The 23,934-nt window shown below is 40.2% G+C and overlaps 1 protein-coding gene across 4 annotated transcripts in view; it reads right to left on the bottom strand.

Annotated features, from left to right (window-relative positions):
- The window catches only part of STRN3 (striatin 3), a 102,734-nt gene that overhangs the window by 5,000 nt on the left and 73,800 nt on the right, over nucleotides 1-23,934 (bottom strand). For all 4 annotated transcript variants that reach the window (XM_067534480.1, XM_067534493.1, XM_067534487.1 and 1 more), the window contains 6 exons: nucleotides 17,331-17,506; nucleotides 17,155-17,202; nucleotides 8,400-8,521; nucleotides 3,820-3,987; nucleotides 3,154-3,294; nucleotides 1,537-1,644 (listed from right to left, as the gene is read on the bottom strand). In XM_067534480.1, the coding sequence (XP_067390581.1) occupies nucleotides 1,537-1,644; nucleotides 3,154-3,294; nucleotides 3,820-3,987; nucleotides 8,400-8,521; nucleotides 17,155-17,202; nucleotides 17,331-17,506 (763 nt within the window). The remainder of the gene's footprint in view (nucleotides 1-1,536; nucleotides 1,645-3,153; nucleotides 3,295-3,819; nucleotides 3,988-8,399; nucleotides 8,522-17,154; nucleotides 17,203-17,330; nucleotides 17,507-23,934) is intronic.

Raw genomic sequence — 23,934 nt, 5'->3', positions numbered from 1 at the left:
TCAAAGCCCATCAGGGCAAAAAGAAAAGTATTTTCTCACAACCCCAAAAATATCTGCCTAGGGCAATCCTGGGCTCTCCACTGCATTTCAGCCATACTTTGAAGAAGTTTGGGTAAATCTAGGCTGATCTACTGGTTTATGAAAATATAAATTACTTTATTGAAATTTGGATTTGTGACAATACTTAACAAGGGAAATATTTGGCCAAGAAATACTGGCTTTTAGAAGCAGCCGCCAAGGTTGAATGAAAGGAGGTAGAGCACTAACTGGGAAGCTAGTATAGAAAAGGATGCTTTATTTTCAGACAAAAGGTGAAACTCAGCATATCCCTAATGTAGCAATCCCCCTAAAACAGGGGTGGGGAACCTTTTTTATGTCAAGGGCCTGATGGTGACCCTGGCAGCGGGGGAGAATTCGGCGGCAGTGTGGTTTCACAGCGGCGGCGGGGTTCCCGGGGGGGGGAGGAGAGGCAGTGCCCGCCGCTGAAGTCCCCCCGCCGCCGAAAAGGGACAAACGGCGGCAGGGGTTTTCGGTGGCAGGGGTAAATCTATGGTGTGGAGACTAGACCACAGCAATATTCATACTGCAATCAATTTAAAATATTGAAAATAAAGGTGTGAAAAAGTTGCCTGTTTAAGTATGAGGTTGTTTTCAACCTCTACCGTGGTGATATATACTATTGGACAGTATCTTGGAGTATTTTAATACTATGTTTAAAAGATGTATTTAGTAGAGAAAATTTATTTTCAGTTCACAATTCATGTGTAATCATACACTGTTGACTATCTTTGAACTGGGCATTGCATTACATCACACCTTGTTTTGTTGATGGCACTGATTAATCCAAAATCATAACAGCACAGACTTTTCAGAGAGAATGACATATATAATTTCACTTGTAATTTAATAAAATATATACAAAATATAAGCATGTTTGCTTTTGATTGGCTGAAACACAGAAAAACAACTATGTGGTAACCGTTATCTTCCTATCAGTAAGAATTATTTTTAAATTAAGTCAACAAAGCAATAGTGATTTTTTTTTTTACTTAATAGCAGATACAAAAGCTTCTCTTCAGCTTCAGCCTCTTCTGAGAATTTCAAATATTCCATTTACTTGTGAGTTACCTATTTTTATTTTTTTTAGATCTTGATTTTGTTGGGAATGTATGAGTATCCAAATATTTTGCTCCTCCCACTTATTTCAGTTGAGAACTAATCTTCTAACAAGGTCTCAGATTTTCAGTCAGTTATGCATTTACAAGATATGACTAAAATGCAAAATGTGATGTTTCTCTTATATCAGAGTAAGGATAGGCAGGATTATATGATGAAGGTTATGAAAATAATATTGGAAAAGTTATATATTTTTCTACTGTAAGAGTAATGTTTCTTTTATACTAACATGTAACAGTGGAACAACAAATTTAGGCTCTCATTCTGCAATGAGCTGTATGTGGAAGGACCTTCCCATATCCACCCAGATTTATTTTAAACATTATTCAGCTTAATGCGCAATGTTTTTAACATACTTACCCGTTTTATTGTCAAAAAACTTGATGTGTCTATCTTCATGAGCTGTAATTGTTACAGGAAGTGTAGGATGACTTACTACCCTGTTAATATGATTATTTGATTGCAAACCTGAAAAGATAGAAAAGTTACAGATAAGATGTTTGATGGATATACAGTTAAAATACAATAAGCAAATGATAATATTGCCCAAGAGAACACCATATTTAAAAATAATCAGTGACTTTAATAGGGTACTGGATGGAACTTGATGTGTCAGGAAAGTTATTAATATTGAGACTTTTAAAATAAAATATATAATGAAAGATAGAAATACATGTGATGTGCCCTGGCTTTACAGGGCAGGGAACTAATCCACATGCATGCTAATCAAGGTATTATGAGGATAAAAAACGGTATGACTGGGCAAAACGTATGAAAGATACTTTAGAGAAAGGGTGAAGAGATCATGTTTGATTTCATGGTAGTAGTAATGGGGGGCAGTCAGGAAAGACAAGTTATGACTCTTACTAATCTACTAACTAGATTATCTTTTCCTGTGCACTACACAAATGTCTTACTTCTACTTAAATTACTTAGTGGTACGTACAATCTCTTTAAAATAATCTCTTTTATATCTTGGTGTACCACTTGCCTTCTCTGAACTTTTGTATTTCCCTTTTGATGTTTAGCTATTTTAAGTTTTTAGCCTCAACCAAAGAAATATGTTTCTCCCTTTGGTCTTCTTAGTATCAAGGCCAATATTACATAGAATATGGTTCTGTATAGCTTCTTTCATAATCTAGCACTCTCAAAATGCTTATTACAAGCCAATAAATACTATCAGGGTAAAAATAGACAAATTGAGCTGTTATGTGTGAAGCAGTACATTCCCTCTCACAACACTAGATTTTCAACCTCATTTTTACTGAGAAGGGGAAATACTTGTCGGAAACTGGACCCTTTATTTCCACATGGACAATCAACAGAGACATGTAGGTGCCAGCATTTAAACAGTAGAACTTTCTCCAACAGTGCAATACTATTGTTATACTGCACTATGAGTGCAGGATATAATCCTGGTGCTCAACCTCCTGGTCCAGAAAACAGAGTGTGTCAGCAATTAAGACATACTGGTCCTGTAAAGTACATTCAGAATTCTATCCTTGTGTTAGAAACATTACCTGCACTTAACATATTCATGCATATGTCTATATAGTTAAAACTATGTACCTTCATATTTAATTCAGGGAATTGGTTCTTGAAAGACTAGCTGCATTTTTAGTTTCAGTTTTTTCGCAAGATTCTGTTGCTTTTTAGCATTTCTGTAACCCTTTCTGAAATATAGCCATCCTTATCCTTCAGATCATTCCAAATTCTCTGAAACCTCTTTTACAAAAATGAAAAAATTCTTTTTTGAAAAGAAGGCTACCTACCTTTCCTTGTTTACTTCCCTAATTCTACAATTTGATATCTCCACATGTCAAAGAATAAGAAACATCAAAACAGAATTAAAATGTGAAATTGTGCAATACAGAAAAGGAACAACAAAGCTCTTCTAGCTCATCAAATACTGAAACTTTAGTAAGGCACATATTTAAGTTGTATATATGAGACAAAAACTACTCCATATTAACTTACCAGAGTCTATCTGTGATGAGAGCATTACCAGTGATTGGGATGTTTCTAAATCATAAATGACTGTGCTGCCAGTGCTAAAAGATGTGACCATATGAGCAGGATCACAACCTATAAAGTCAACTGATGTAGGTATTCCATGCTCTAAAAAAATATGGGAGAAAAAGAAAAATTAGACAGAGAAATAAAATCCTTAAGACTTCTTATAGCCTTAAAAGGTTTAAATGGCTTTTCCCAGTTTTCCTCCAGAGTAATTACCAAAGAAACTCCTTTTAGGGTTTAGAAAAAATGCTGCAAAAAGAAATAAAGCTACCTTCATTTTTAGTAATAAATAATTTTTTTAAAAGCTGCCAAAACCAGCTGAGGCTCGTGCAGAACTCATTCCACTTAAAGTGCAAGCATGTGAAGAGGAAACATGTCTGGCTGCAGAAAGGAGTGAAAGCTTCACTTAAGAGTGCCACCACAGCTGCATTTCCTGGGAGCTCCAAGAGACACTGTGACTCTCTATAATAATTTCACCAGTTACTAAAAGAGTTTTCCTTTAGTCCTAAAAGTACTGCAAGTTGATATTTAGTTTGGGCAAACTGAAGAAACAAACTTATCCTCTTCACATCACACAGATTTTCAAACAAAAATGCCATTTTTAAAAAATGCAAACATCATGCTCACCCTTTTCTCCATTGTAAGTGCAAATGCAGGGCAATTTTTCTGGTGGATTCCATAATCTAACAGTGCCATCTGCTGAGCAAGATAGTAAATGATTCTTTATACCACTATAAGCAAGACCCCAAACTGCATCTGTATGAGCAATTAATGTGCCAGCTAGAACGTTTGGCTCTGGGGGGAGAAAAAAAATCCAAATTTAAGCTTTTTACTGACGATAAATACTTTAAAAAAAACCAACACCCTCTGTTTTTACCAAGTACAAAATAATTCCTACGGTAAACTCAAAAACCACATTCTGTATTTTCCAGTTGCAGTAACTAATATAATATATGTCATAACCATGTAACAATCCTGTAGAAATCAGTAAGAGAAAATCTAACCAAGTAACCAACCAACAAAAAAATCCCCAAAAAACTAAAAGGGAGATTACAGAATTCTGAACTAAATTGTAATGAAAAACTAACATTGGATCCAAGGCAGAAATTTGTAATTTTACATATTGCATTTGTTAATTTAGAGTCAGTAGATGAGGTTGGAAACCTAATTTAAATCTCTTCACATTCTATAAAATAAAATGGCTACTACAACGAATATTTTAGCCAAATCAATGTAAATGTTCTCATACACGTTCTTACTGAAAGCATTAATATTGATAATCATTTTCATAACATCTGTAATAATGGACTTGATTCACCTGGAACTCCGATGTACAGAAATAATTATTATTTTAATGATTCACCTGGAACTCCGATGTACAGAAATAATTATTATTTTAATAATAGTTCCATAGTTACAGAGCCAGCCAGATAAGTTAGGTAGGGTTACTCATTGATCTGGATCGCAGACACTCATCTTTAATCAACAGTATAATATAAATCAATTTCCATGGCTGAAGACACCTCAGCTGTTTGCAATGACAAATGAATAAAACGGAATTAAACGGATATAAGCAAGGCAAATATTCTTTTAAATTAAGACAGAGCCTGAGGCTCCTCTCCCCTTCTGGGGTGCTTCAAGGGGATGTCCAGCTGTAGGGAGCAGAGAAGCTGAGACAGGCCTTGTTTGTAGGTAGGAGAGGAAAAAGAAAAGAATGGAACTCTAGCAGCTGCTTTTACCAGGCTCTCCCTTTTCACATATCTGACAGCTCTAGCATTTTGGGGTAGAAGGATATTTATACCCAGTACCAGCCTCCTCAACAAAAACCATTTTTTTTAAAGGATGTCTCTTTGTTCCCCATCTCTCTCTGGAACCACTTACTTCCTCTCCCACATATGCAGCATTTTAGGGATGCTTGATTCTACCAGATGCCAAGAAGCCCAAAGAGGCTTTCCCTGCCCCAGTTGCCTAACCTGAGTGTTTCATGCTGCCCACTCCCAGCTGTTGACATGAAAATTCTTGTGGGCTTCATTTCAGAGGAAGGAGAGGCTTATTTCTGCTTTGCGGTGAGTGGCTCCAGGAAAATTTGTCCTTTCTTCCTCTTCCCCTCCCCTTCTCTAATAGACTTTTAAATTCCTTCATATTAGGCCTTGGGCATTACTGGCCCTGCCATTTTGTTTTAGGAGGAAGCAAGAGAGGACAGGGAAGGAAGGAACAAAGTTAGGAGCAGGGATATATTAATCTTTTAATGAAAAACATAGGTCAGAAAGAAGCTAGAAAGATATAACAAAGCCTGCCTCTCCAGTTGGCAATTTTCTGACAAATTAAGAAAAACTCACTCAGGGTTCTCAAAACAATGCTTCCCTCCTAAATATAGAGCTGCCCACAGATGGAACCATTTTTTTCTGAGCCCCAAAACCAGTTAGGCTTGAAGAGTCTTCATTAAGGGGGTACCAGATCCTGCAATCAGAATCATGAGATGATACCAATGATTCACCCATACACAGTGCTGATAATGGAATGTCAGCATGAGCCTGTAGAGGTGATTCTGGATGATCAGATACCAATCAATCTGATGGTACCATGAATGAGGGAGCTGAAGAAATTGGTATCGTTCCTTTAGCTGAATAACCTATCTGTAGCAGTGTATGCAGTACCGATGAGAAAGAAGACATGGAGGCAGAATCCTTGACTGTAGATGGTGCCTGTGTTTTGGTACTGAATTCCTGCATACTGAAGAAGTACACACAGTAGACGGTACTGTAACCTTCAAAGATGATGCTGAAGCCCCCATATGATCTGAAGATTCTCTCTCTAATGGTACTGAGCACTTAGAGGTATGTTCCAAGGCTTCCAAGGGCACTATTTTGTGCCTTGAAGTCCCTTCCAAAGCTGCAGTTTGGGGTGATCTTGCCTTCTTTTTCTTCAAAGAACCTGGAAAACGAAAGTTGTGTCCCTTTTCAGTTGAAGCTCTTGTAATTGCAGCAGGACTGCTCGGAGAGGGAACACTGGAGACAGATTGATCTGACAGTCCAGGCCTCATGTCCAGGAGATATATCCTGAATTTAAGTTCCTTGTTCTTCTGAGACAGCTTGTTGAAAGAACAGCAGTAAGCACATTTACTAGGAATATGTGCCATACCTAGACAGTAAAGACACTTTTCATGAGCGTCTCTGGACAGCACTGCAACATTACAGGAAGGGCATGTTTTAAAATCAGAAAGCTATGATGGCTCCTAAATCTATCACAAGATATCAGCATCTAATTAAATGTTAAAACTATATTAAAATACTAACACTAAAATACTAAAAAATAACTAACCTAAAGCTGATTAAAACAAGAACTATTTACAACACACTAAACTATCCAAGTGTAAAACAGGGATAAGCGACTGCTAAAGTGTTCCACCTCTAGCCCTATGTTGTCAGTTAAGGGAACAGAGAGATTAGTTGGTCTGTCCTGCACCTTTATGTCCTCCAGGATTCCATGAGCATGCACAGACCAAAAGGGGACTGATAACAAGAAAAAGTTTTGATCTCTAGTGAGAGCGGGAGCACAATACCCATGAATGGAAGACATACACGCAACCACTTAATGAAGAACCACCTGTCCCTAAGTAAATCATGTCATTTTCAGTTCCTTTCTACTCATTAAGTGGCTAGGCTACTCTGCCAAAAGAGCATCCAAATATTGTCCTAGAAGTTTCCTACCCTAAATGTGAAACCTATGTCACTATCAGAGTCAACAGGAAATGGAGGGTTTGCAGATCTTTCTGAAAACTGATTTTTTTTTTTTTTTTTTTAAACTTTTTTTTTTTTATTTAAAGAAGGATGGTCACTGAAGGCACTAGCAAACCACAAGTTTGGGACACTGGAAAATTCTCAGAATCAGGATAGTTGTGAACAAATGAAAGATTTAAAAAAAAAAAAAATAGATTCTGTATTAATCCAAAACGTATCAGTGTTTTACTTTGAACTAAAACTATTCTTCAGAAAATACAGAATTAGGAAGAACTCCTTTTTCACATAAAAGCTGTTAAATCCTCTCCTAATATACTTCACTGTTCTACATAGAATACGCATCAACACGAAATGGGGACCATTTAAAAAACTATAAAAAGTTTCAGGAAAGAATGTCGGTCAACAGTAATGAGAAACCACACTGAAAACTGTGCCTCTACCTTGAAATAATACATCATCTTCAATATATGATACTTAAAATATCCTATCCCAAAGTCACTCAAGATCATTTTAAATGCTTGTTCATCAAATGGTTTGTATTTTAATTTCTACTAACTTGAACATGCACCTTCTAGATTTTACACAGATTATGTGCACCATGACAAAATGCACAAATGTAGCTTTTTATATCACCACCACACAAAAACAAAAACAAAAAAATTAAAGGCATATTTTCTGCTGACTGGAAAGAACAAAGAAAGAACAAAGACTATATCTTTATGTAGACTTGATAATTTTAGTAACTGGTTCTGTAGAACTTAGACAATAGTTGTAAAAGTTCATATTTCTATACCACTTTCTATGCAAAGATCTCAAATCACTACACAAAAGATGAGCAAGTATTACCCCGATTTTACAGGTGGAAAACAAAGGCACAGATAGATTAAGCACTTGTCCAATGTCAAAAAGCCAATCAGTAGCTTTAGAACAAAAATAAGCTACAATATCTGTAGTGGAAGAAAGGGTATAAGTCTCTGTCTTTATCTGGGGAACTAAAAATGATCAGAGGAGGAGATAATATACTTTGTCATATTTAATACATTTGATGTACAACATGCACATATCTCACCTTCTGAGTACATATAATATAAAGCATATATCTATATTGTAATCAGTGTGACTGAAGCTCAAGTAGACATACAGAAGTGTGAGCAACTGTAGCTTCACTACTCCAATATCTAAGATAACTAGATTAAAACCAGTGCAGGGTATGTTTATTTGAACTGCAATCACACCCTGTTATTTGAACTGCAATTACACGCTGTTATTTGAACTGCAGTACAGACATACCAAAAAACACATTAATAAAGATTCATTTGCAATAATTCAGATAACCTATGACATTAATTTTTTTTATAAAAGCTCTTCATGAGCTTTCAGAGCCACTTTAGAATCAATGAATAATAGTATTAAAAGTCTCATCTAAGTCTAAAGTCTGACAATCTTTCATTCTCAGAAGACACTTACCATATGTATCATAAGGATCCACATTAGGGCTAGGCATATTCCACCACTGGATGGTTGCATCAATGCCACCACTAAAACACTGTTCTCCATTAGAACTAATTGCCAGTGACAATACAGGTCCACTGTTAAAAGAAAAAATAGTTTTTATTTTATTATTGGCTAAAGTATAGAGCAGAAATGAAATTTTTTTTAAATGTGTTAAAAAACACAAGACAATTGAAAGTCATTGCACTCATTTCGCTCTGCAAACAATTTTCTGATAAGCAGAGTTTACTTGCTAATGAAACACTAAAATAATTCTATCAAAATGCCAGATGAAATTCATCCAAAGGTACTTAAGCAACTAGGCTGAAGCAATCTCGGCTGAAGCAATGACTGTAAACAAGCATCTTCAAGAACTTGTGGAGTGTGGGTGAGGTCCCAGAGGACTGCAGAAGGGCAAGTATAGTACCTATCTTTAAAAAAGGAGCACAAAGAGCACTGAGGCAATTACTGACCAGTCAGCCTAACTTCAATAGCTGGAAAGATACTGAAATAAATTATTACTCAATTTGTACGCACCTAAAGGATAATAGGATTATAAGAAATAGCCAGCATGGATTTGTGAATAATAAACCATACCGAACCAACATAATTTCCTTCTCTGACAGGGTTACTGCCCTGGGAGATAGGAGGAAGCAGTAGATGTGACATATCTTTACTTTAGTGAGACTTTTGACACAGTCCCAAATGACATTCTAAATAAGCAAACTAAGGAAATGTGGTCTAGATGAAATTACTATAAGGTGCACAACTGATTGAAAGGCCATATCATATGCACAACTACAAAACAGGAAATAACTGTCTAGTTGATAGTACTTCTGAAAAAGATCTGGAAGTTACAGTGGATCACACACTGAATAAGTCAACAATGTGACACAGTTGCAAAAAAGTCTAATATTATTTTGGGTTGCATTAACAAGTGTGTCATACATGAAACCCAGGAGGTACTTGTTCCGCTCTAATCAGCAGTGGTGAGCCCTCAACTCTCACACTGCATCCAGTTTTGGAAACCACACTTTAGGAAAGAGGATGACAAATTGGAGAGGGTCCAGAGGAGGGTAACAGAAATAATAAAAGGTTTAGAAAACCTGACCTATGAGGAAAGGTTAAAAAAAAACTGGGCATGTTTAAATCTTGAGAAAAGAAGACTGAGGGGGGGGACCTGACAACAGTCTTCAAATATGTTAATGGCTGTTATAAAGAGGATGGTGATCAATTGTTCTCCATGTCCACTGAAGGTAGGACAAGTAGTAATGGATGTAATCTGCAGCAAGGGAAATTTAGATTAGATATTAGGAAACACTTTAAAATGATAAGGGTATAGGCTTCCAAGGGAGCTTGTGGAATCCCCATCATTGGAGGTTTTTAAGTACCGGTTGGACAAATATCTGTCAGGGATGCTCTAACTTTACTTGGTGCTGCCTCAGCTCAGAGGGCTGGATTTGACTTCTAAAGGTCCCTTCCAGCTCTACATTTCCGTAATTCTATGATCCTATAAGGGAAAGCGTTGGCTGCCACCATCACATAGACCAGGGACACTGGGTAGGAAGCTGGCCTGCCAGGGGAGTATACCTCAAAGACTGTCTGAGAGAAATAATCATATCACTTCACTTCTCGGCAGAGTTCCCACCTAGCTCACCATTATGCTGGACGAAGAATCAACTTCATCTATTACAATCCTTCCAGGGCCAGAAAAGTGGGGCAAGCAGGGCATCATAAGGGGCAAGTCCTGCCTGCACACTGTGGCAAGAAATGATAGGCTGGAGCTGGGAACCAGACCAACCCAACAGGACAGGAGCCACCACTGTGGGATAAGCACGAGGTGGGCTTGCTCTATAACACGTCACCCCCTCCCCACGACTGAACATGACCCTCCTACATTGTCCCCCACTTCCAATAATACGCCCATGATTTTACACACCATTTCCCCCTAAACCCATGATTTTTACTAAATTTATCATGACTGCTCTGTAACTTTTGATTTAAAGAAGTGCTAGGACAAATCTGCAACCCTATGCTGAGTCTCTAGATTATTTCAGACACAGAAATGCTGCCAGACCCAGACATAAAATAGAAAACTAAACATAGTTTCAGTTTTAATTTTGGATTTTCTTGTCCATCAGTTTAAGCAATCACATTTATAGTAGTGCAATAGTAGTTTACATTTTTGAGGTGGATGAGAATGGGATAAACAACATCGAAAAAGAAAAAAGTCTGCATCCATTATAGCCACTTTTGAAGAGTAAATCACTTTAATAAATAATAAAAAAATCAACAAGCTATCTAGAGAGCCCGCAATTTTAAAACAAAAACACAGAACAGGGCATATACTGGAAACAATGACAATTAGCCTTAGAATATGCCATCTACCTTTCTGTACAGATATTTTATAGAGATTCACAAGATCTCATCTGCTGAATTGCTCAGAATGTGCCCAAGCACATGACCCTTGAAACTCTCACAAGAACACTTGTACTTGTTAGACTTAACACGGGGCCAAGTCCTGGGGCTGGAGGCTTGCCGCCTTTATGCGGTGGCATGAGATTGGGAGATTTATTTTACCATCTAAATTATTCTGTCAGGGGAAGGATAATCCATAAATATTTCTAGATGGAAAAGAAGCATATGTCATTTTCAGCAGCAGAAAGTTTTCCACTCCTTTTCCCTCAGAGGGTCACTCGGGAGTTTGCAGCTGCTGGATGTGGGACTGATTACACCTGATTCCATGTATAGTATACAATCAATTGCCACCTCAGAGAAAGAAATTTCCCCCCAGTGCATCAGCTAAGTTATTTTGTTTTGCCTTCTTCTAGTATATCCTGCTGGGATCAGAAGCCAGGGTTCTTTGGTTGGGTCTCAGGTAGTAGCAGTGCAGTAGTTAAATGATCTGACAGTCATTTACCATGAGCATGGTTTTTATAAATGCTGGATCAGCTGGCTTTAGGGAGCAACTGTCAGGTTGCACTGGCCTTATTTTTTTTCAAGTGAGCTTACTGTCACTACTTGGTCGACAGAAATCCCTTTTGGGGTAAATAAGTTTGTATTAACCCCTCTTACCAAAACTTGGATTGGATATGCTGGGAAGTAGGAAAAAACTGTTATCGTAACTTATTTTTCCAGATGTGTTGCTCATGACCATTCCAATGTAGATGTGCATGCACTGCATGCACCGCTGCCAGAAAGTTTTTACACTAGTGGTATCTGTTGGGTAGGCTCTGGTGCCCCCTACAGTTGCGCCCTCATGGCACCGTATATAGGACCATGCTGGGCCTCCACCTGCTCAGTTCCTTCTTGCTGACTAACCCCAACAGAAGGACAGGGGAAGGGGAGGAAGTTGTCTTGGAATGGACATGAGCAACACATCTCGAAGAACAAGTTACAAAAGAGGGATCGGAGTTCATTGGCACGCAGATTGCAGTACCACTCTGCCAAATGCAGTGTCATCCCTGGCTTGCTGAGTGATGGCATAGTGGGAAGCAAAGATCTGGACTGAAGATCACGTGGCATCCCTGCAGATATCCTGAATCAGGACCTGTGCCAGGAATGCTGCTGAAGATGCTTCTGCCCTTGGAGAATGTGCTGACAGATTGGGAGCAGGTACCTTCACCAGGCCATACCATTCACAGATACAGGCCATGATCCACGATGAAATTCTCTGGGACGAGATTGGAAGGCCATTCATCCAGTCCACTATTGTTACAAAAAGTTGAGTGGTCTTTCTAAAAGGTTTTGTCCTTTGAATATAGAAGGCAAGTGCACGCCTGACATTCAGGGAGTGAAGTCTCTGCCCTTGGCTGTTGGCATGTGGCTTCGGGCAGAAGACTGAGAGGAATATATCCTGGTTCATATGGAATTGAGAGACCACACCTTCGGAAGGAAGGCTGGGTGAGGATGCAGTTGCATTCCATTCTTGAAGTAGGTGACATATGGGAGCTCAGACACGAGGGCCTTGATCTCCAAGACTCTTCTGGCTGACGTGATGGCTACAGGAAGGCCACCTTCCAGGACAAGTAGAGCAGAGAACAAGTTGCTGAGGGCTTGAATGGGGGCCCATGAGTCGTCATAGGACTAGGTTGAGATCCCAGGGAGAGATCAGTTGTTGCATCTGAGGGTACACCTGTCCAGGCCCTTCAGAAAAGGGCTGACAATTGGGTTGGCGAAGACCGATCGACAGGTGACCCAGGGATGAAAAGCCAAAATCGCACCCAAGCGGACTATGATTGATGACACCGATAGCCCTTGCTGTTTAGGTATAACAAGTAGTCCAGGATGAATGGTACTGGTGACTGTGTGGGTGAAACACCTTTCTGTATAGACCAGATAGAGAACCTCTTCCACTTTGCCAGATGTGTGGCTCTAGTGGATGGTTTTTTGCTCCCAAGAAGGACCTCTCTAACAGGTCCAGAGCATGTTAACTCAAGGGGGTTTAGCCATGGAGCTTCCATGCCATGAGATGTAGGGACTCGAGGTTAGGGTGCTGTAGGGGATCATGATCCTGGGTAATCAGATCTGGAATGAGCCTCCACTGAAAAAGATCCAGAAAGGTGGTGAACCACTGTTGACGTGGCCAGGCTGGGGCAATCGTGATCAGGGAAATCCCCTCCCTCGTGATCTTCAGCAACACTCTATGTATGACTGAAGTGGGTTGGAACGCAGAGAAAAGATGGCCCTTTCAAGGGAGAAGAACTGAATCCATGACTGAGCCCGGGCTGTGATTCAGGAAGGCGCAGAACTGCAGACACTTCCTGTTGTGTCTTGTTGCAAATAAGTCTGTATGAGGAACTCCCCACCATTGGAAGACACTCTTCACGATATCTGAGCAAATGGACCACTCATGGTGAAGAAGGAACTGCTGGGACGATCCGCAAGCTCATTCTGAGATCCCAGGAGATAGAAGGCCTTGAGATGTATTGAGTAGATTATACAGCTGCAGGGCTTCTTGACACAGAGAAGAGAAGCATGTTCTACCCTGTTTATGTAAAACATTGCTCTTGTATTGTCCATCATGACCGATACCCATTTGTCCTCCAGATGGAACTGGAAGGTTTGGCAGGCCAGTCACACCACTCTGAGCTCTCTGACATTGATGTGCAGCAAGAGCTCTGCCTGGGACCAGAGATTTTGGTCCTAAGCCTCCCTAGATGAGCCTCTCAATTCCATCACTGATGCATCTGTAACTAGGGACAGTGAGGGGTATGGTCTGGAGAAAGGGATCCCTGCACAAACTGACCATGGGTTCAGCCAGCAGAGGAGGGCATTGGTCACTGAGGAAGGAAGTGTGACCACTATGTCTAAATGGTCTTGGCCTGGCCGGTACACAGACTAGCCAGGATTGGAGAGGTCTGAGCCGCAATCTTGCATATTTCATGACGTATATGCAGGCAGATATATGCTCTAGGAGTTTCAGGCAATGTCTTGCTGGGGTGGCTTCTGAGACCTTCTATGATGGTGCCTATAGCCCGGAATCAGAACTCCGGGAAAAAGGCTCTGCTTTGGACCGAGTTGAATACCACCCCTATGACTTCTGTACATTTATTAGGAAGTCTAATTTATTGAAAGTTGCCTGCATCAATCTTACATCAGAATCCTCCTGTGCCCTGGTGCAGCCCTTGATCAGCCAGTTGTTGAGGTAACAGTAAACCTATACCCTTTGCTTCCTCAAGAAAGCGGCACTTGGTGGTGGTGGTGGTGGGGGTGGGGGTGGGGGGGGGTTTGGCGGCAGGAACAGTAAACTGGTAGTGAACCCGATTTACTATAAACCCTAGGAATTTTATATGGCTTGGAAGAATCGAGACGTGAAAATATTAATCCTTCAAGTCGAGGGCGGCATACCAGTCCTCTGGATATTGAGAAGGGATAATGGAAGCCAAAGAGACCATGTGAAACTCCAGCTTCTTCACGAATCTGTTAAGATTTTTCAGGTCCAGGATGGATGTGAGACTGCCCTTGGCTTTTGGGATTAGGAAATAAGGGGAGTAAAATCCCTCAGCCCTTAGTTTCAGAGGCACCTCTTCTATTGCTCCCACCTGAAGGAGCGTTCACACCTCGATTGGAAATTGCTCATGAGTAGGATCCAAGAAGAGGGATGGGGGACAACTGAACTGTAGGGAGTATCTCAGTCTTATTGTGCATAGTACCCAGCAATCTGAAGTAATCTGGGCCATCATCTGATATAAGTGGGATAAACAGTCCATAGGGGCAATGGATTCAGACTCTGAACTGGTGTGTTGCCCTCGGGCGCATCCTCAAAAGTTTTGCTTTAATCCAAATGACTGCCTCGCAGGCCCAGGCCCTTGGGTAGAAGGAGGAGGTCTTCTTCTATTGCTCCTGCCATAGTCCTGCCTGGGCTGCGACTGGTAGAAATGAGGCAGGGGCTGTGGCTTGTAGTACTTCCTCTCAGGGACCAGGGTGTGGAGCCCCACAGACTTGAGGGTGGCCCTCGAGTCCTTCAAACTGTGGAGTTTCGAATCTGTTTGTTCGGAAAAGAGACCATGCCCTCAAAAGGGAGTCTCTGTTCAGTTTGCTGACCTCATAAGGAAGGCCCAAGGCCTGTAGCCATGAGCTCCTCCATGCCATGTCTAGCGCAGCCTGTAGCAAAGCTTTTGCCACAGCCCTGCCTTCCTCAACTGGAGTTGAAAATTTGGCCCCATAATCCTGAGGGAGCAGTTCGGTGAATTTTGTCAGATATGTTAAAATCATATTAGCTGAGAAGCGCCCGTTGGTTCAAAATGCGAAACTGAAGCCCCGCAGTGGAATATATCTTCCTACCAAAGATGTCCAGTATTTTAGCATCTTTGGCCTTAGGCATGAGCCCTTGCTGGCCCTGTCTCTTATACTTGTTTGCTGCAGTGGCTACTAATGAGCCTGGGGGAGTGAGTACAGAAGTGCTTGAAACTCTTAGAGGGCACAAGGTAATTTCTTTCTACCCTCTTTGCCATAGGGTGTAAAGAAGCTGGAGTCTGCCACAAGGTCTTCATTGGCTCCAATATGGCACTGTTTAGTGGAAGGGCCATTCATGATGGGCCTGCAGGGGCCAGGATGTTCACCAGGGCATGTAAGGTCTCCGACACTTCCTCCACCTTAATTCCTAGGTTTTGGGCCACCCTCCTTAATAGTTCCTTATGAGCCCTGCTGTCATGAAGAATGGGCACTGTGGCGGTCCCAGCGGAGGGCCCTGACGGTGCTGAGACACTCTGGTAGAACAGTCCTTTCTCGGTGCCGGAGTCTGCCTAATAGAGGCTGGTGCGCTGTGCTAGGAGCCGGGTTGGCCAAACTTGGCTCTGAGTGAGCGAAAAGCCACCTCCATAAAGAGGGGCTTACACCTCTGGTCTCTTTCTTTTTTAGTTCAGGGACAAAATCCCTTGCAGATCCTGCAGCAGTCTCATTGATGGGATTCGCCCAAACACTTGAGGCAAGCCAAGTGGGGGTCGCTTATTAGCATAGGCTTATCACAAGCCCCACATGGCTTAAACCCCAGAAATGGAGGCACACCCCCATCCTGGGGGGAAGAAAATGACCCTGATAAGCAGGGTCCTATCCTAAAGCAACCTATTAAAAACTACTATATACATAAGAAAATAGTTAAAGTATTTACAGATAACAATGGAAAAACGTCCACTGGGGAGAGTACTTGCAGACGCAAGAGCAATCAGATGTTCCAGCAACTGTCACAGGCAGTAAGAAGGAACTGAGAGGACAGAGGGTCAGCAGGGCCCTATATATGGTGCCATGAAGGTGTGACTCCAGGAGGCACCAGACCTGACCCAGCAGATACCACTAGGGGGAAAAACCTTCCAACGATGGTGCACATGCATCTCCATTGAAATCGACATGAGGAAGCACTCTAAGAGAAATGTGTTTTATGATGCATCTCAGATGAGATGCACACATCCCAAACACACAAACAGATGAACTCAAGACCCATGAGAAAGAAGATCTGGCTGAAATCTTGATCAGGCTTTGATCATAATACATCTTGATTAATGCAACTCTCTCCCCACTAGGCTGCCTGGCGTTTGCTTTACTTCCACTCTCTCGATCTTGTCCCAAACTCTGCTGTGAAAACCATCTGCCTCAACTGATACCTATGTCCAAACTAATCCTCCCAAGATTCCTTTAATAAACTCTCTGTTGCTTTGAGCACTGAATTTAGATTTTTCATTCTCACTTTCAAGACCCTATGCAATTTAGATCCATCCGACCTCTATGCTTGATCACCTTTATTCTTCACCCTAACAGTTCTCTTTACTCAACCCATGTTCTTTTCTCATGCCTGTCCTCTGTACCCTTTTTCATGCAGTTCCCTATATAAGAAACTTTCTTCCTAAATCCATCTACTTCATCTTCACTCTGCCCTCCTATACCTCTTCTCTAAAATCTTCTTAAAGTAGATTTCACATATTGTACAAAAAACTGCAATCTTCATTATAGCACAATTTCACTGTCTTCTTCCATATCTTTTGTCCCTTCCCCTTAAGCCTTCCACATTTGTCACCTCCTGTTGTTATTATTGTTCTTCTTTTATCTTAGACTGTGCACTCCTCCTGACACAGATGGTTTTTACTCGCTTTATAAAGCATTATGCACATCTTTGGCATTACGCATGAATAATATTAATAAATTTATGGTATTTAAGCCTAAACATTTTACTGACTCCATAACAGGTGGCAATGACAATAGCTGCTCTGAAGTATTAACTTTGATAAACACTTACATGTGGGCCCTAAATGTGTAGATAGGTTCTACATCTAAAGAGGCACTCCTGGGGAAAAAACACAAAAATACAGGAAAGGTGATTATACTGAACAATTAAAAAATGTTTATAGCAACAACTTATCAGACAACAACATATACAACAAACTTCAAAAAATAAAACCACCATATACTTGCTTTTTGGCAGGAACTGTTTTCTGTAAGTTCCAAAGTTTTAGAGTATGGTCCTCAGAGGCTGTAACCAGCACAGGCTCTACAGGATGAAAAGCTAATGCCCGCACTCCATCAAAATGGCTGCGTAGCGTATACTTAGGATTCCATGTCTTCCGAAAGGCATCTTTATTGGCTGGCAGCTAAAAACAAACAAAAATCTATCTAGTAACTTTACTGATCTTATGTATAAAACTATATATTGTATGTTACTGTTTGAAGATTCACATGTTTGGGATACTGATTTAAATAAGAACTATTTTGCTGGACATACAAAAAATTCAAGCTTCCATTGCTAGCTCTGCAGCACCAAACAAAATTTTGAGAGTTGTACCAATAAAACTTAGACAAAACCAAGAAGTCTGCAAAAGAGTTACAGGACTTTAGTAAAGAAAGTCAGTTTGCCAATTGATTTCTAACTTCTGGCCTTTTTAAAAGTTACTAACAAGTGAGAAACAAAACAAAATATAAAATGTCACTTGTGACTAGTTTTCCAATATCCACTACAATTCTTCATGTTTATAGGCTATAAAACTAAAGAGAAAACAAAAACATTACAAACCAACCAATGAAAAAATATTGGGCTTTCACATAGTATCTGGGAAAAATGATTTAATATCCGCTTTTTAATTGTTTTATGATCCATCTCTCCAGAAAAATATTCAGGATACCAAATCAAACCCCAGTATCAACTAAATCTGCAAGAGCAGTTTTGCTTCGGTTCCAATTGTAGCTTTTGCCTAAGTTCTAAGAAGAGAAATAATTCTATATAATGAGTACAGGCTTAATATTATTCCCAATAGGCCCACACAGAGTAGAGCACAACAATTATTACTGTTTAATATTGAGCTTAATACTTTCTGCATCAGTTTTGTATCTTGCAAAAAGCCATACCAGTCAAGGGACAAGAATACTTATTGACTATGACAACAGTAACAAGCAGTAAAGCATCTTTTCTAAAAATCTTGAAAGAGACTCTGAATTAATTTTTTTTTTAAACTCCAACATGGGATTTTTGATATCTTGTGGGACATACACTTTTAAAATACTACTTAAATATACTGTTACTAGATTCTTCATTTTAAAATCTGAAAAATGATTTATTTTCTTAGTTTTCTCATGTCCTCTTTAGTGAGATTTTCCTATCCCAAAAATATCTTAAATATTGCTGGACAACATTTGTTGTGTATAGTTGTTGTCAGACTGGATGATCTATGTTATGCAGAAGATCAGATTAAATTATCAGAACATCTCTTCTGATCTTAAGATCTATGACAAAATTTAACTGTACTGTCTTATGTACTTTCTATCAGAATATACTATAACTTCCAAGGTCATAAATAGAATTTTAATAAAAACCAAACTACTTCTGTGGAAACAAAACTGAAAGGAGAAAAATTCAAGAACATGAGATATTATTTTCCAGTTTTAAAATTCCAAATCCACTTTAACATTGCAGCTGTACAATACAATGAATTACAATTCTGTGCAATTCTTTTAGATAATATGTAGAGTACGTAAAAATCTACCAGTCCCTCAAAGGAAAATGGAGTCTACAGAAAGAAGAGTTGGATAATCAGGGCCTGATACTGCATAGTAAAGGAAGTCTCCTGAGAGGTGATTAACATTCAGCTCCCTTCACAATCAGGCACTTAATTAGCTAGTAACAGCTGTACTAAATTCTGTTAAAGCTGGCACAGATTCTATTAGTGCAAATGTAAAATCTAAGTCTTCTGAATGGAGTTTTATTTTGAATTGTTTCTCTGTTATCAAACTAGCTACCATTCCTCCAGTAACATTGTCTATATTATTCACTGAATTTTTTTGAAATTTTATGAAAGAAGTGAGCAAATAAGTTTAAAAGCAAAAACTTAACTGATCTTCACTGAAAACTGTAGTGACTCCAGAAATGCAACATAATATATATATATATGGCCTGCTCATTGTGTTTCTCTCAGTATTGCTCACTCAACATGTAATCACAAAAGCAGTTCAAGAGAGCATGGGAGAGTATTAAAATTTCTATCTGTATATTTTCCAATGTAACATGCCTCTATATGGTGCCACTCAGGGCTAGTTAACTTGTGGTCAACTATTATACTTCCACCATGACAAACTGCAATTTCATCATCGGTGATGGAATGAGAGAATTTTTAGTAGCTCATTAGGTGTCTATCTGAGTGAACAGCTGGAGGATGTATTTTAAGGCTGCAGACACTTCTTGTTGAGATTTTCCTTTGATCAACTAGTCATCCATTATGGGTAGTTGTAGATGCCCTGTCTCCACTGATAAGCCGCCACCACAGCTAGGCATTTTGTAAAGACCCTTGGTGCAGTGGAGAGACTAAATGGTAGCACTTAGTACTGGTAATGATTGAGCTCAACCATAAATTGTAGGTACTTCTTATGGGCCAGGGAAAGGGTGATATGGTAGTCCGTGTTCTGTAAGTTGAGAGTCACAAACCAATATTATAGATTCATAGATTCCCAGGCCAGAAGGGACCAATGTGATCATCTAGTCTGACCTCCTGCACATAACAAGCCATAGAACTTCTCCCAAAATAATTCCTGTTTGAATTACAGCATATGCTTTAGAAAAACATCCAATCTTGATTTAAAAATTGTCCATGACAGAGAATCAACCATAAGCCAAAAACATTATAGAAATTTCCATCATTCAAGAGAAGTCTCTCAAACTTTGATATTCTGGGTTCCTCAGCTCAAGCTAGGAGAGCCCTCCCAATTAATGAAAGGCAACATGATAGCAGTTTCTTTTTGGTGTTGGGTCTTGATGTAACAAGTTGGCTGGTACAGGCCAAGACTTCTTCAGAGCCTGATCAATTTTAGGAGCATCTGTCTTCTCAAAGATAAATCACTGGACCAGGCGATGATGCTTGAGACAACCATTCCGAGACTTCCAAGTTCCTGAGAAGACCAAACAGTAGATGGAACACCTATCTGGTACATGGGTCTGCCTTACGAAAAATAGGCAGTGGCTATGGCCATTGATAGGAGGAATAAGCCTGTTGTAGGACAAACAAGTCTAACAGCCGGAGGGCTTTGAGTCTTCCATGATGCAAGGAGGTGCCTAATGAATATACGGATTTTTTGTTTTCTAAACAAACAGTCCACATTAGTGAATTTGAAGGGGATTTAGGAAATTCTATAATAGATTATTTTAAATCAAAAGAAAGAGAATGCTCAGGAGTAGCAGGTTGGGCACTGCTGCTCTGTATCACTGCCATGGGCATTAATAGGAAACTGAGAAAGACAGGTTACTCACCCTTGTGCAGTAACTGGAGTTCTTCGAGCTGTGTCCCCCTAAGGGTGCTCCACTTCAGTTACTTCAGCTGTGCATGTGCCCGATGTTCCTTTGATTGGAGATTTTTGGTAGAAAAGTCCATTCAGCCTGCACATGTGCTCCAGATATCCTCATGCCCTGTACCAAGGATATATAGAGCTGCTCAGGCAAATCACCCCCAGTTCCTTCTCTAGTGAGAAGTTCTGCGAGGTGAAACTCTGAAGCAGATGGGAAGGAGGGTGGGTGGGTAGTGGAGCACTCATAGGGGGACACATCTCGAGGAACTCCAGTTAGGTTACTCAACTTGTGCACTCTCCTTCTTCTTTAAGTACAGTCCCTATGGGTGATCAATGCTGCCCTTCAGGTGACTCCTGGGAGGTATCCCTGAAACGAGGAGACAGCTGTGCAACTGTATCTAAAACTGATGATAGAACTGCATTGCCAATTGCAGCATATGAGCTGATGGCATGAACCAAGGCACAGTGTTTGGAAAAAGTATGTACAGAAGTTCAGGTTGCAGCTCTGAAAATTTCAACGAACGGAAAATTTTCCAACAAACCATAGAGGTAGAATGGGGCTCTTGTAGAGCAGGCTAGTACCCTAAAATGAGTTTTAACCCTGGCAACCTCATAACAAGAAAAAAAACCCAGAAATCCAACTCAAAGTCTTTGGGGAATATTATGGAGCCTTTGAATTTGACCACAAATGAAACAAACTGTCTGAGAGACTTTTTAAATTATTTGGTTCTGTCCAGATAGAAGGCTAATGACCTTCTGAAATTCAAGGTCAGTTTCCTCCCTGCCCTGGTGTTGCTCTGGGAAAAAAAACCAGGGAGATGAATAACTTGGTTAATATGAAAATCGGAAGATATTTTAGGTAGAAATTTAGTATGTGGCTGTAACACATTTTTTTCCTTGAAGAAAACTGCAAAGGGGGGATTTGCCCTTAAGATCCACAATTCCTTGACTTATCATAGCCAGTGATTCAAAGGGAGATTTCAAGAGACAACTAAAGACCAAGTTCAAATCCCATATAGGAGTAGGTTATCTAAGTTAATAAAGGATTAATCAGCCCCTTGATGAATCTTGTCATGGCGTGGGCAAACACTGAGAAGGCTGTGATAGTGAACCGTGGCAGAACTCCTTGAAAGACCTGATTTTATTTATGTTTTCTACTTTTGATGGTAAGTACTTCTAGTAGAAAGTTTTCTGCTGTTCAACAGGACTTGTACTTCTGTAGAACATGAAATCTATCCTGACGAATCATGCTTTGATCTGAAGAATTTCCGGGTTGGGATGAAGAGTTCAACCAGAGTGCTGAGATAGCAGGTGGGGAATGAAAGAAACTCTCAGTGATGGACAAGAAGTGAGGTAAAGCAAGCAAGGATATCAGACTTGTCTGAACCAAGTTGGTATAACGAGAATGACTCTGGTTTTGCCTTGCTTGATCTTGTTCAGTACTCTCAGGATCAGCAGTGTTGGTGGCTATGCACAGAGGCCCTTCATCCAAGGAACAAGAAACCAGTCTACTTGTTGAGCAGGATCTCCTGAACTTTGTGCTGATGGCATTAGTAAGGAGGTCCACTTCTACAAACTCCGAGATCAGAAAAAGTATGTTTGAGAATGAGAGAGTCCAGTTCCCACTTGTAATATTAGGAAAAGTGCCTGCTCAGATCATTGGCCATGGCATTTTGTATGTTTGAAAGATATGATACTATACACCAGTTCCATAGGTTTATCACTTTTGCACAAAGAGAAAGGAATCTCACCCCTCCCTGATGATTTATGTAGAACATGCAGACTATGTAGTACATCATTATTTTGATAGATTGGCCTTGATTACGAGAAGGAAGTGAATAAAGGCATTCCTGACTGCTCTTAACTACAATAGCTTGATATACAGAAAGGATTCTTGAGCAGACAACTTGAGTGTCCCTTGGTATATGTCCTTATGTGAACTTCCTAACCCATGAGGGATGGATCTGAAGTTACAGTGATGGTAGGTGGAGGATGCATCAAGGGAACCCTTGTACAGACTTTAAATGGATCCTTCCACCAAGTGAATGAGTCCAAAATTCAACAAGGGACAAAAACCAGCTTGTCAAGACTGTTCAGGATACAGACTATTCTGAGCCATCTCTGGAAACAGCAAACATGTAACTTGATATGCTGTGTACAAAAGGTAAAAGATGCCATACATCCTACCAGCTGAAGGTAACGCTTTGCCAATGTGCACAGGATTATTTTAACCTTGGAAATGAGGCTTCTTAGAGTCATAAACCTGTCCACTAGGTAAGTTCTGGATGATGTCCAAACCTGTTAATCTCTGGGGTGACGAGGCTCTCTATTAGGAGACGTAGAACTCCTCTTCTTTGGCATCTTCCATGTTCTCATCATGTGAAGATGCTCATGAGTGGTGTATGGAGGACAACAAGGCACTAGTCATCTCAAAGGCCAGTGTACTCAGGGAGGGAGGGAGGGAGGGAGGGAGGGAGGAGGGTTTTCTATATCTGCTTTTAAAAGATGACCAGCTCTTACACTTTGTGAGTATATGAGTGTCTCCCAAACAGCAGAGGCTTTGAGAATGTCCATCACTAATCAGGAAAGATTTCAAGCAAGAAAAACAGTAGTTGAACCCTGGGGATCCTGGCCACAGCAATGATGACCCCTGAGCAGAATGTCTCAAATGCAGAAGGGAAGGGTGTTAAATGGAGGAAAATAGCTTAAGAACTAACTAAACTAAACAAACACTAAAATTGTAAAGCTAAGCTAACAGAGAAGCTTGAATTGAACACCTGCTAGATGTTTCATCTCAGACCACAGGGCAACTGAACTGAGGGCAGCTCGTCTGCACAGCTTCATAAATCCCCATTATGGGGCATGATGATGGCTGGAGCTCAAGTATGGGCTGAACGGGCACTGACACTGAAAATCGCCTATCAAAGATGCATGAGCACCTGAAGGAATTGTGATAGAGCACGCACAGGGACACTACTGGAAGAAGAGGAGACTTATGGCTAACCTGCCTTTATATCCTCTGAGGAGAGACAAAGGACATACAACACACACAGGTATAGCCCAAAGGACATGGCCATTCAAAAGATTCTGAGCTTGGATGCATGGGGCACAAACACCTAGAATAGACGCCATTTGGACACTTTGTCCAAGAAGAAATTGGGATCTAATCCAACAATTGCAACTGTGTGAATTTAGGTACATCACTTAATCTTGCTATGCCTCAAATTCCCCATATGAAAAATCGGAATACTAT

The sequence above is a fragment of the Emydura macquarii genome, unplaced genomic scaffold (genome assembly GCF_026122565.2).
Source record: "Emydura macquarii macquarii isolate MOO-44397 ecotype Brisbane River unplaced genomic scaffold, CSIRO-AGI_Emac_v2 contig_374, whole genome shotgun sequence".
NCBI lineage: Eukaryota > Metazoa > Chordata > Testudines > Chelidae > Emydura > Emydura macquarii.
The sequence above is the reverse complement of the archived record's forward strand: the minus strand, read 5'-3'. Positions and strand labels throughout refer to the sequence as shown.